We start from the raw sequence: 14060 nt of genomic DNA, 5'->3' as shown, positions 1-14060 counted from the left end.
TCAAACTTTCAGCTCCCTCCACATATTTTCTATGGGATTAAGGTCTGGAGACTGGCTAGGCCACTCTAGGACCTTAATGTGCTTCTTTTTGAGCCACTCCTTTGCTGCCTTGGCCATGTGTTTTGGGTCATTGTCATGCTGGAATACCCATCCACGACCCATTTTCCATGCTCTGGCTGAGGGAAGGAGGTTCCCACCCAAAATTTGACGGTGCATGGCCCCGTCCATCATCCCTTTGATGCAATGAAATTGTCCTGTACCCTTACTAGAAAAACACCCCCAAAGCATAATGTTTCCACCTCCATGTTTGATGATGGGGATGGTGTTCTTGGGGTCATAGGCAGCATTTCCTCCTCCTCCAAACACGGCGAGTTGATGCCAAAGAGCTTGATTTTGGTCTCATCTGACCAAAACACTTTCACCCAGTTCTCCTCTGAATCATTCAGATGTTCATTAGCAAACTTCAGAGGGGCCTGTACATGTTCTTTCTTTAGCAGGGGGACCTTGCAGGCGCTGCAGGATTTCAGTCCGTCATGGCGTAGTGTGTTACCAATTGTTTTCTTGGTGACTATGGTCCCAGCTGCCTTGAGATCATTGACAAGATTCTCCCATGTAGTTCTGGGCTGATTCCTCACCGTTCTCATGATCATTGAAACTCCACGAGGTGAGATCTTGCATGGAGCCCCAGAAAGAGGGAGATTGACAGTTATTTTGTGTTTCTTCCATTTGCGAATATTCGCACCAACTGTTGTCTTGTAGCCCATTCCAGCCTTGTGTAGGTCTACAATTTTGTCCCTGACATCCTTGGACAGCTCTTTGGTCACAGCCATGGTGGAGAGATTGGAATCTGATTGATTGATTGCTTATGTGGACAGGTGTCTTCTATACAGGTAACAGGCTGAGATTAGGAGCACTCCCTTGAAGGGAGTGCTCCTAATCTCAGCTCGTTACCTGTATAGAAGACTACTGGGAGCCAGAAATCTTGCTGATTAATAGGGGATCAAATACTTATATCACTCATTAAAATGCAAGTCAATTTATAACTTTTTTGAAAAGCGTTTTTCTGAATATTTTTGTTGTTATTCTGTTTCTCACTGTTAAAATAAACCGACCATTAAAATGATAAACTAATAATTTCTTTGTCAGTGGGCAAACGTACAAAATCAGCAGGGAATCAAATACTTTTTTTCCCTGCTTATTGGCAATCCTCTGCAAAATGTGCACTGAGCTAGGCACGCAAAAAAACTCAGTGTACATTCTGGTACACTGCCAGTGTACCAGGATGACCACACTCCCATGTATAAACACGATTTACGCCATCCCGTATTGTCCACCGGTGTGGTGGAGATGCCGGCATCAGCGAGGAAACGCTCAGGCGTCGGACAGGTTGAAACTACAATAAGAATTTGTGCCTTTACTTCTGCTTTAACCTCAAATGAAATGGTTTCATAATAAATTCATTCTTTAAAGTGAACTTTATTAAATGTCCCCCTTTCTGGCTTATCATCTGCAACTTTCCTGAGAAACCACCTGCCTCAGACTTCCACTGTTAAAAAAACATTGCTTACCTTGTTTCAGGGTTATATGTCCACACTTATTAACTGCAATTTTAGAATTATCGATTCCTCCAGGAGGATCTGCAGAAGACAACACACTTTTGAAACATGTTACTGATATTAAAGTATACATAAAACAGAATGATAATTAGTTTGCTTAACAGCTGCCACATTTACATTTTTTTGATTAACATGCCGTTTCCACTATTTTTTCATACTTGCTGAATATGAACACTGCTGTTTGCATCTCCCACATGTTATTCCTTAGGGTGGGTCTCCTGACAGCAACAAAAGTGGAACATGCTCATTGCAGATTCCATTGTCCACCACATACATGTATCAAAATTAGGTGTGTGTTTTGAGATGTGGAGCTTTCTAATAAGAAAGGCCAACATTAATTGTTTGCAGCTTCCACATACAGAAAATTTAGATGGGCTCATAGTAAAAAAAAAATAATTTTGGCATAAAGTGGCAGTTGCTGCAGTCGAGTCACAGATCCCGCTATGTATCTCATGTAACCAATTAAACAAACAAGAGACTTCTTTGACGACCATAAAATATAGTGTACCACAGTATAGTTCGTATCCATCAATGAAAAAAAAAGAAAACTACTTTTTGCCCAGAGGGTCCTTACAATCCTCTGCTGCTCACTCCTGCCAGTGTGTTCTTAGATCAAGATATATGCACACATTATATGCAGGAAAGCCTCTAACTTGTAGCTGTCAGCCAATGCATTTCGACAAGATACTGTGCTTCATCAAGACTAGACGTACAAAGGTTCCTGGAATAAAAAGAAAACTGGAATCCTTGTATGTCTAACCCTGATAGAGGGAATTCGCATCTCTCCAAAATGCATTGGCTTTAATAGTCACATGTGCAGACTTTCTCTTTGACTTACGCATAGCATACTAGCTCATTATGAATTACTTACCTGAAATCGAAGCCCCTGCATTGGCCCTCGTTCGCCTCCTCCGACGACGCCATCTATCCCGGAGTGACTTCGGGTATCGCGGCTCCGGAGCTGACTGGCCGGAGCCACGATGACGTCACTCCCGCGCATGCACGCTGGTGCCGCCACTAACGGCATGACCGCTGTTAGAAAGGGCACGCTCAGTGCACCTGCGCCCAATCACTACGTCGCATGCGCCGTAGACATCGGTGCTGCTATTTCTGCAAATATCTCCTAAACCTTTTAGGTTTGGGAGATATTTCTTGCACCTATAGGTAAGCCTTAATCTAGGCTTACCTGTAGGTTAAAGTGGTTGTAATGGGTTTACAACCACTTTAAATAGGGAGAATTTGCAACTGATGTTTCTGCCTCTGCCTGCACCACCATGAAGTCGTATCTCTTCTGATGAATTCTTGGTGATGCAAATTAAATCAAAAGAGAAATGAGAGATCGTAATGGCCGTATCAGGTGGAAGGAAATGGAAACAAAGGTGCAGAGATCCCAACAACGGGGTATATAACAGAAGGAGCCAGAGTGGAATTAAGCCCCAGAATCTAACAGTGTCTGGGTAGGCTGACTGACCTTTTAAAATGACCAACAAAAGAACTGTACATACCAACATCCTTGCCCTTCACAAAGCCTTCCCATTCTCTGAACCACTGCATGCTAATACAGTAGATAACAGCCAGGGAGTCCTCTTCTTGAAAAGCCTTGTTTAGCTGAGGAAACAAAGACATTACGCTCTTAAAGGATTATTGAGCCCATCAGCAGTACTATAAAATGATCTTAAAGCTTAGAAAACTGTAATTACTCAAAATGAAAGCAAATGGTGGAAATACAACCTCACAGTCTAAGGCAGGCCATAGATAATGTGACCTTCTTTCCCAAAACGGTTGCAGGAAAGAAAACCGCTTGATTCCCCAAACAACACAGCTGATGGGGGAATCCCTCCCAATGAGCCATTGTGTTCTACCGGTGGGTGGGGGGTGAGGGATAAGAGAAGCCATCCCCGCCGGGAGAAGACTATGATTACTGCTTGCGGCTATAGACACTGGCAAGACATGCTGATTCTACCCAAGTCGATTGATGGATCAACTCAAGTAAAATCATGGTGCCCATAGATGGTTCGAATCTCGGATGATCCCTGCTTAACTGGACAAGTTACGAATCATCTATGGCTGGCTTAAAAATACAAATTAAACAATCACTAGGGTCTTAGCTGCTGTGCCGGGAAAGTTGGAGGTCACAAAAAGAAAGCGAGAGGGCTGATAATGACTTAAGCCTTGTACACACGGGCAGAATATTGGGTGGTATTGGTTGGTTCAATAGAAACGGGCCGACATTTAACCCATGTGTAAGGCAGCCGGTCCAGCTTCTGTTGAAGAGGCAGGATCCAAAAAGGTCTGCTGATCGTCATCAGATCAGCGCTCTAAGCCAATGGAGGTAATAAATAGAGAAAGGGGAAGGATAGGGTTAAGCTGGCTATAAACTATATGAATTTTCTGATGTTTTTTTGATGAATCGTCTGAGATTTGGTACATGGGCGACCCTGTCGGCCCCTTCCTGCCTGACATCCTTTGATTGAAAAATTGCCAGATGGAAAACTTTTGGCTGGACAACGTAATACAATCAGATGCAGCCACTGTTCAGGTTGCACAGTGGAAGGAGCAGCAGGAGTTTTGTTTGTCCACACTGTATAGTGTGGATTGAGGAATTTACTGGATTTTTTTGTTAAGCCCGCAGACTAAAGCCGGCCATAGACCGTTCAAATCGATCAACTTGGGTACAACCAGCCTGCGGGAAATGACATGTGATTACTGCTAGCGGCTGTTATAGCTGCTACCAATAATGTCAGTCTTCTCATGGTGGGGAAGGCTTCCCCCGCCGGGAGAACACAATGGCTCAGCAGGTGGGATTCCCCCTGTCAACAATGTTGGTGTTGATGGGGAAATTGAGCAAATTTCTTTCCTGCAGCCAAGAAATTTGCTCTGTCTATGGCCAGCCTAAATTCGAAGGAGGATAGTTGTTTTTTTTTTTGGATAGTGGTTATTGTTTAGAAAGTCCATTCATTCCAAATTGAATGTTAAAAGCAAATTAAATTTTGAAGTATTTTTGTATGATGTTCATCAAGTCATCAAGTGTATGGGGAATTTTTGTATGAATGTTTGTACAAACATTAGTTCAAAAATCTACTAGTGTATTGTCAGCTTAAGAGGGAGAAGCTTTGTTTTCATCCTTGAATCATTTGGAAATGTAACTAGGAACCGGATTGCTATTAGCAGATCTTTTTGTTTCAGTTTTTATAAAGAAGGGGACACAGAAGATTCCATTTACCCGAATGAAAGTTTCCAGTTCCATCTTCCTCCTCTTTTCAATTTTGTCTTGTTCGATCTGGCAGGTGTGGCAAACATAAAGATGATTGACAGCAGGTCCACCTCCAAATCTACAACCAAGGGAACATAAGTTTATTTGGAAATAAATATTACATTAGAACTACACTAAGGCTTGGTTCACACCACTGCGACTTGGGATCCGACTTGTGAGATCCCAAGTTTCGTGGCATGTAAAATCCCACGTTAGTCAATTAGAGCTGTCTTAATAAGCACTACTGAAGTCACTCCGACTTTAGAAAAGGTTCCTGTACTACTTCAAGGCAACTTCTATCTGACTTGTGCTCATAGACTTTAACCATTTCAGCTCCGGAAGGTTTTACCCCCTTCCTGACCAGGCCATTTCTTGTGATACGGCACTGCGTTACTTTAACTGACAACAGAGCGGTCGTGTGACGCTGTACTCAAAATAAATTTTTCCCATATATAGAGCTTTCTTTTGGTGGTATTTGATCACCTCTGCATTTTTTATTTTTTGCGCTATAAACAATATTTTTTACTTTCTACTATAAAACATTTCCAGTAAAAAATAAAATTTAGGCCAATATGTATTCTGCTACATATTTTTGGTAAAATAAATCCCAATAAGCGTATTTTGATTGGTTTGTGCAAAAGTTATAGCATCTACAAACTATGGGATAGATTTAGGGACTTTTTATTTTTTGCTAGTAAAGGCTGCAATCAGCAATTTTTAGCGGAACAGTGACATTACAGAGGACAAATTGGACACCAACACTTTTTGGGGACCAGTGACAGCAATACAGTGATCAGTGCTAAAAAAAATACACTGACACTGAATAAATGACACTGGCAGGGAATGGGTTAACATCAGGGGCAATTAAAGGGTTAAACGTGTTCCCTATGTGTGCTTTCTAACTGTACATGGAGTGCTTTGACTAAAGGAAAACAGAGATCCATGTTTCTGCTTAGCAAAAACATGAGGCCTCCATTTTCCTCTCTGGCAGAACAGCGTTCTGCCTTGTTTACATAGGCAGACTGCCATTCTGCCTCTCTACGAACGATCGCCGGGTTCTCGGCGGCTGTGCTGATTGGCTCCCACTCTGTCCAAACACAGCGGGAGCAGGGCTCTGGTGGCGCGCACTCTTGCATGAGAGCTGAAGATGAGAATCACGTACAGTTACGCGATTTTGCACAAAAGGGCCGCCCTGCTGCAGTAAATGTACGTGGGGCGGTCCTTAAGGGGTGTTGGAAGTCGCCTCCAAGTCGGATCCTCATTTATATTGATGTGATTTGGATCCCACATTACAGGAAGATTACCCAGGAATTTCCTGAAAGTCTCTTCAAAGTCGCATCAAGTAGTCAATTCGCCAGGAAGACGCCTGGCAAGGTCGCGGCAGTATAAACTGAGCCCAAACACCACAAAAAAAAAAAAATGTCATGTCCAACCAAGGTAAATGCACATTCAGTTGGTAAGTCTGCTGTTATATAAAGACACTGCCTCTGTAGGCAGAATTTATCATTATTTTTATACAGGATTTATGTAGCGCCAACAGTTATGCACATCGCTTTACAATATAAAGGGAGATGGTAGTTACAATACAATGCACTATAAGAGGATTAGGCGCTTACAACCCAACATTTGGTTCCTTTTGTTAGCAGGAATCCCCTTTTACAACTGCACATCCTTTAGAAGACTGGAATATTAATTTACACCCTCTGGAGATCTATGCAGTATTAGCAAGGATGATCAGCCAACACAAGCTGCCCATTTCTCTCTATGAGCCGAAATGACACAGACCATGTGACCTCCTTCACCATCCTATACTCATCATCCTATGTCCCACAGAGCTCCACAGATAGGAATTGTTCTTTGTTGACTTGCCAGTATACTGGCTCCCTATAGCACGCTTGCGCTTTTTAATAAATCTACATTTATCCTTTATAATATAGTTATGCATTAGTGCAATCAGATATAATGACCGAGACATGAAAATACATGATACAGGTCTTAATAGCTCTTAATACGCCACCTGCAAGCGTCTCTGTGTGTAATCTGAGATCAGTGAGAGCCCTGGGAACTTTATTCAGTGTAATCACATTTCATCTGTCTGAGAACAATTCAGTCACACCATCCGGAGGAGAGGCTCAAAGGTGCACCTCTTACAAAGAGGGAGCATTAACTGACTATTATGTACATGTGCAGGCGTGCTTATTTAATAAGGTGGTGCAAAGAGATGCAGTAATGTGCAAGATGCAGTAACAAACTGCAAGATGGTCAGATCAGCTGCTGTGGGTCATGGGGCTTGTTCTCCTTATCCCTGGTAACTGAACAGAGCAGCAAGGCATAAAAGTGAAGGCAAGTATATGCTGCTGGTGGGGCAACCAATTATTAACGTGAACCTGCCGCAGTTCCCTGCATGTGCCAAGCACAGGTTTACTGCTCCTATTGGAACGCCTAAAAACCCCAAAGCTGGGGAGCTAGATTTGGAAAACATCCGTTAGAATAGTGGACATCAACCCTGTCCTCAGGGCCCACTAACAGGCCAGGTTTTATGTATTACCTTGGGGAGATGCAGACTAGAAGACTGCAATCACTGAGCAGCAAAGGATATCACCTGTGATGTATTTCAGTTATCTTGCAAACCTGGCCTGTTAGTGGGCCCTGAGGACAGGAGTTGATGACCACTGCTTTAGAAGATCAGTCCCCATAGGATACAGGAACACACAGAAACTATCGTAAAATAAATAACTGCTTAGCAAACCTTATTTTTTTTTTAAAGCAAACACTCAAATTGCAACAAAAGAGAATGCAGACTTGCAAATCTATGGGTTCTCTGCCATGGAAATGTCTTAAGCATTTGCACAGGCACCATGAATGTTTGCCATATTTTTTGTAATATGATTATCGGCGCCATCTAGTGCCCTTAAAGAAGAAGTAAACCCTGATGGGTTTTACTTCCTCTTTTTTCCCCTGCAAAGTAAAAGCATAATGGGCTAGTATGCATAATAGAGCAATTTTTTTTTATAAATAAGAGGCAGACCACATCAGTGCACAGACAGATGTGGCTTCTTCAAGTTCTACCTTTGTTCTCCTTTCTCATTTGAGTGACGAGCTACATTTAGTAAAAAAATAAAAATTAACAAGTGGCTGATTAAAAAAAAAAAAAAAAAAAAGGGTAAGAGAGTGGGAGGGATAGGTCATTGATAGAACTGCCCCATTATGGGCCAAGGCCTGGCAAAGAATGAAAATAGTTCCTACAGAGAATCATCACTTCACTCACACGGTAGCACCACCTTCTTCACTTCCCACTAATGTATGTATGCACTATTTTTAATTTGAGAAAGTATTTTCTAGACGGAACGCGTTTGGCTGTGGCCTAGCAGATGGAGTGCACCGTCTGTCATCCAGGGCTGAGATCCCATAGCTATTTATCTATACCGAGCGGCATTGTAGCGTTGCTATGTTAGCAGCTATGAGAGAAGGTTCTCAGGAATTCTGTGCAATGTTTCAGTTGCAATTTTGTGAGTTTTTATTTGAATAAAGTACTTTTTATTTATGCAATTACACTATTGGGTTCCCCTTTTTTATGTTTCTCTGCAACGAGCATCTTTATGGAAGAAGGAAAATGGAGAGCAACCTATAATAGATCAGTTTATCATCTGGAGGAGTTTGTCTTTATTGCCGATCTAGAGACAGAAAGGCATTTTAATCTGGTGAGTTACTTTCTTATGGGTGTTGGTCACTGGAGTACTGAATGAACACTTGTAGCACTTTTTGGAAACATAAGTCTATTGAATGAACTTTATTTGTGTTATACCACACAATTTTTATTTTATGCATTAAAAGTTTATTAATTTTATTTTGTTTTTTACCTGGTTCAATTTATGGTATTTATGGACTGATCTGTATTGTTTGTTGCACATTTTTGTTCACTTAATTAGCACTGCAATTTATAGTTATTTATATTTTTGACCTGCAATTTGAAAGTGTTTGCATTAAAAATCAAGTTAATCTAGACTTCCACTAAACACTAAGAAATGATACCCAACACATCTACCTTGCAAACCGCTATTTCATATCTCAGAAAAAGATATACTTTCATCATTTTGCAGTGTCCTCAGGTTTTCTAGGCAGTCAGGTGTGGAGAACAAGGACATTTCCAGGTATAGTGGGAGGGAGTAGGTAGCCATGCCCACTCCCTACATAGCACTGTAACGTAAACAGGTACGGCAGCTGCAAGTGTGAAAATGCAGATTTGTAATCTCTTAGATAATGAAAGTGATACACCAACTGTTTGGCTGGCAGGACCAACAAGTATGTACCTGACATTTTGGGAGGTTTTGTGGAATTAGACACAGCAGTTTTTTTGATGTAAGGAAACTTCATAAAAGATTGCATTTTAGACTTTGCTCATAGTTCTACTTTAATTGCAGTGGAGAAAAATGGTGACTATTCTGTCTAGATCCCAAGGCCAGTTAAACAGACGTTGAGAAGTAATGAGTTTACATATAAAATATACTGTATACCTGGGTATTTGGCTTTTCTCCCCTAGTTCATGTAAAACTTTTTCAGCATATGGGTAATTAATATAGCACTAACCTGCTATATAAATGGTCCCATATATTCTGAGGAAGCATCACCACAAGGTCCTCTATCAGGCCAGCCTTACGTGGAGGAACACCTAGGAAGTAACCAAAGAAAGAATCAAACACAGTACATTCTCAAGTGACACCGATATCACAGCACCATGCAAAATCGACTTTGCAGGATTGGACAAGCTTTCTATAATTAATTTACAATAAACGTTTTACATTTTCTTATTTCTTTCAGACAACAAACCACCTAAGAGAATGCCATTAGGTAACAGTATCAGACCCATAAAAAATTAGGCAGACTGTACAAAGTAGCATCTCTTAGGTGGAATTGAAACTAAGATCCCAGAGCTGCAAGAAAAGATGCATCTTTATAGCCATGACTTACCCCCGTGCACACACAGGAAATCATTATTGGATATAGGGCCAGGTTCAGCAAATGTCTTAAATTTATTGAGCCACTGACGAGAGATGTAGAACTGCAGAAGACTGGGCTCTGTGAGGTTTAGTAGGCTGGTCACCCTTCTCCTTTCTTTCTGAGCATCTTCACTTGACTTCCTGGGGTGGGGGGGAACAATAACAAAGCAATTATGAGGATACGGATACCACAAGCACTGCAGTTTCGTTTTAGAGCAGAACCATGCCGGATCCATTAAATTAGGTAACAAGCCACTTAGCGTGCATAGCGTGGAAATAGTGTGGGATAGTTTTATTTTATTTTTTATGGTAAACATTGGGAATATTTATTTGTACACATACAAAGCACCGCTGTACTTTATATTTTCTAAGTTGTGTGGTGCACTTGGTAGTGCAAACAGCAGCAATAGGATATGTATATAAATAGGTACACAATCCTCGATTATGAGCTTACTTATTTTACCTATAAACGAAAAAATAAAAAAGCCCTTTTTATAATAACATAACTTTTTTGCTTTGGTTTTGATTCAGGTAATACCCTAAGCTTGTTTATATAGTGCGCTCTATACCCCATATACAGTGGAACCTTGGATTACGAGCATAATCTGTTCCAGGAGAATCCGGCGGCACAGTGGTGTAGTGGGTAGCACTCTCGCCTAGCAGTAAAAAGGGTCGCTGGTTCGAATCCCAACCACGACACTACCTGGCTGGAGTTTGCATTCGTGGGTTTCCTCCGGGTACTCCGGTTTCCTCCCAAACTCCAATGACTGCTGGTAGGTTAATTGGCCCTAGTATATGTATGTATGAATGTGAGTTGGGGACCTTGGATTGTGGGCTCCTTTAGGGTAGGGACTGATGTCAGTGTACGATGTATGTGGAGCACTGCGTAAATTGACCGTGCTATATGGGTAACTTAAATAAAAAATAGGGATAATTGTAGACATGCACCCTCACTCAGGTTGAACTGGATGGACTGGTGTCTTCATTCAACCTTACTATGTAACTATGCATAAGCTAGTTTCCCCATAGAAGTCAATGGAAATGAAGATAATTTGACTTCTATTGCATGCAATACCGCATGTGGCCAGAGGTGGGGGGGGGGGCCGGAGAGCCTCAGCTCGGCTGAACTCGGAAAGTCTCGGAAACTGAGTATTTCTGAGTGTTTCCGAGTATTTCCTAACCGCTCTAAACGGCTCTGAACCGTTCCGAGTGTCACCGGTGCCCCCGCACCTCTGGCCAAATGCTGTACTGCACTCCCCATTAGCTTGGATTCTGCTCGTTTTGCCAAACACTCGCGAACTGAGCCAGAATTAAAAAAAAAAAAAAAAGTTGCTCGTCCTTTAAAACGCTCGTTAACCAAGGTTCCGCTGTACTATAATATGCTTGACATTTGGGAATTCCCTTTTCTTTTCTGCTCAGGAAGGGAGCCACCATAAGGCCTCTGTTTCCCCTGAGAAGCAATCTCTTCTTACAGTGGAACTGTGACAGATCGATTAAATTGGAAAACCAGTCGCATTACATGAAAACACACTATGGGGTTGATTTACTAAAACTAGAGAGAGAGTGAAAAAATCTGGTGCAGCTATGCATTGTAGCCAATCAGCTTCTAACTTCAGCTTGTTCAATTATGCTTTGACAATAAAACCTGGAAGCTGATTGTCTTCTATGCAGAGCTGCATTTTTGCACTCTCAAGGTTTAGTAAATCAGCCCCTATATGTCATACATTCCTGTAAGCACCCCTTTAGCAGCCAGGAAGCAGTGAAGTGGTGGAATTTCAAGACACTGAGCACTAGAAAGGTATGTATACAAATGCTTCTTTTACAAGGCATCCTCAGTGGTGACAGCATCACTTTAACTAAAATGAACTACTTACCTGTAGAAAAGTACATAGGCTTCAGCATTCTGCACGGTAGCTTCAGACACTTCAGTGACACTCTGGTCATCAAACTCATACCAGAGGTTATTCAGGTTATTGCGGCAGTAGGCAATATAGTGGCCACCTGCACAACGATTTAAAGAAAGGTATAAGAAGATGTACACAAGGACTTTACTCAAGATCACAGGATGCATCCATTTCTATGTAAAAGTACTTACTACTGGCAGTGCCATGATGACAGATTACAGACAAGAGGTCATAAGTTATTATTTGGCTCGGACTGTCCTTGGCAAGGAAAGGCTGCAGGTCTAAACCCTCCAGTGGAAACGATACATGAGTACCGATTTTGGTTGAAAACATAAGCTCATGCCTAAAACGTTTCAGGTGTATACTCAATATCTGCAAGAAGAAGAATCATTAATTAATATGACATTAAAAATACAATGAAAACTATGCCAAAATCATATTTACTAAACACATGTGATTTGAGAAACAACTCTACCCCAGATCTCTCCTTGTGGGTCGAAAAGGTCTGATTGCTTACCAGAAAAAATTGCCATCTAGGAGAATACGCAGATTTATGCCTCACTATTTAGGTAAATTGCTGCTCTCATCAACCCAAGTGGCTTGCCTAAATATCCATTTGGAACACTGAATTAGCTCTGGTGTCTCAACCTGCTGTGGTACTATCCACTGGTGGATTGGTGATTTCTGACATGTAAGTGTGCTGCTTTTAATAAAGTTATTTTTGTGCTCGGTATTAACCTCAGTGCCTTGCTTTATGCTATTTCATAGTTCCATTTTTTCCCCATCATATTCTAAAATGGGTAAATCCCAACTGCACTGTGTTTGTATAAGAGAAATGGGGCCTGTACTCTATATCATGGTTCAGAGAAGCAGGATCTCCCAAATCTATGGATAGTGTAGGACCCACTAATCATGGGGTACTTTGTCGCAGTAAGTGGGCTTAGCACCATATAGCAATATGGTGTGACCAAATCCCCATATTTTTGATAATGTTTTTTTGAAAATGTTTAGGTGTTTTTAACCACTTGACCACTGGGCACTTAAACCCCCTTAATAACCAGACCAATTTTCAGCTTTTGGTGCGCTCACATTTTGAATGACAATTACTCAGTCATGCAACACTGTATCTATATGAAAATTTTGTCCTTTTTTTCACAGAAATGGAGCTTTTCTTTTGGTGGTATTTAATCACCGCTGGGTTCTTTATTTTTTGCGCTATAAAAGAAAAAGGCCCGAAAAATCTGTAAAAAAATGCATTTTTCTTCATTTCTGTTATAAAATTTTGAAAATTAGTAATTTTTCTTCATATATTTTGGCCAAAACTTATACCGCTACATATCTTTGGTAAAAATAACCCAAATCGGTGGATATTATTTGGTCTTTGTGAAAGTTATAGAGTCCAAAAGCTATGGTGCCAATATCTGAAAATTTATCACACCTGAATTACTGATGGCCTATCTCATTTCTTGAGACCCTAACATGCCAGAAAAGCACAAATACCCCCCAAATGACCCCTTTTTGGAAAGAAGACATTCCAAGGTATTTAGAAAGATGCATGGTGAGTTTTTTGAAGTTGTCATTTTTTCCCACAATTCTTTGCAAAATCAAGTTTTTTTTTCTTTTTTTTTTTTCACAAAATTGTCATATTAGCAGGTTATTTCTTACACACAGCATATGCATACCACAAATTACACCCCAAAACACATTCTGCTATTACTCCCGAGTACGGCGATATCACATGTGTGAGACTTTTACACAGCGTGGCCACATACAGAGGCCCAACATGCAGGGGAGCACCTTCAGGCGTTCTGGAGCACCCAGGCCAATTCTGACATTTCTCTCCTACATGTAAAAATCATCATTTATTTGCTAGAAAATTACATAGAACCCCAAAACATTATATATGTCTTTTTTAGCGAAGACCCTAGAGAATACAATAGCGGTCATTGCAACTTTTTATCTCGCACGGTATTTGCGCAGCAATTTTTCGAACGCTTTTTTTTGGGGGGAAAAAAACAGTTTTGTGCTTTAAAAAAAAAACAAAACAGTAAAATTAGCCCAATGTTTTTGCATAATATGAAAGATGAAGTTACGCCGAGTAAATAGATACCTAACATGTCACCTTTCAAAATTGCACACGCTTGTGGAATGGCGCCAAACTTAAAAATCCCCATAGAAGACGCTTTAAAATTTTTTACTGGTTACAAATTTTGAGTTACAGAGGAGGTCTAGGGCCAAAATTATTGCTCTCGCTTTACCGATCGCAGCGATACCTCACATGTGTGGTTTG

General features: G+C 41.0%; 1 protein-coding gene across 1 annotated transcript in view; it reads right to left on the bottom strand.

The window, feature by feature from the left end:
- Positions 1-14060, bottom strand: part of USP33 (ubiquitin specific peptidase 33) — a 126576-nt gene that overhangs the window by 23906 nt on the left and 88610 nt on the right. Inside the window, exons 17-23 of the mRNA XM_073593709.1 lie at positions 11962-12142; positions 11741-11867; positions 9838-10007; positions 9457-9538; positions 4840-4948; positions 3122-3224; positions 1569-1637 (exon numbers count right to left, since the gene is read on the bottom strand). Coding sequence (XP_073449810.1) covers positions 1569-1637; positions 3122-3224; positions 4840-4948; positions 9457-9538; positions 9838-10007; positions 11741-11867; positions 11962-12142 — 841 coding nt within the window. The remainder of the gene's footprint in view (positions 1-1568; positions 1638-3121; positions 3225-4839; positions 4949-9456; positions 9539-9837; positions 10008-11740; positions 11868-11961; positions 12143-14060) is intronic.

Source organism: Aquarana catesbeiana, linkage group LG07 (genome assembly GCF_042186555.1).
Source record: "Aquarana catesbeiana isolate 2022-GZ linkage group LG07, ASM4218655v1, whole genome shotgun sequence".
Lineage (NCBI taxonomy): Eukaryota > Metazoa > Chordata > Amphibia > Anura > Ranidae > Aquarana > Aquarana catesbeiana.
This window is presented reverse-complemented; position numbering and strand designations above follow the sequence as displayed.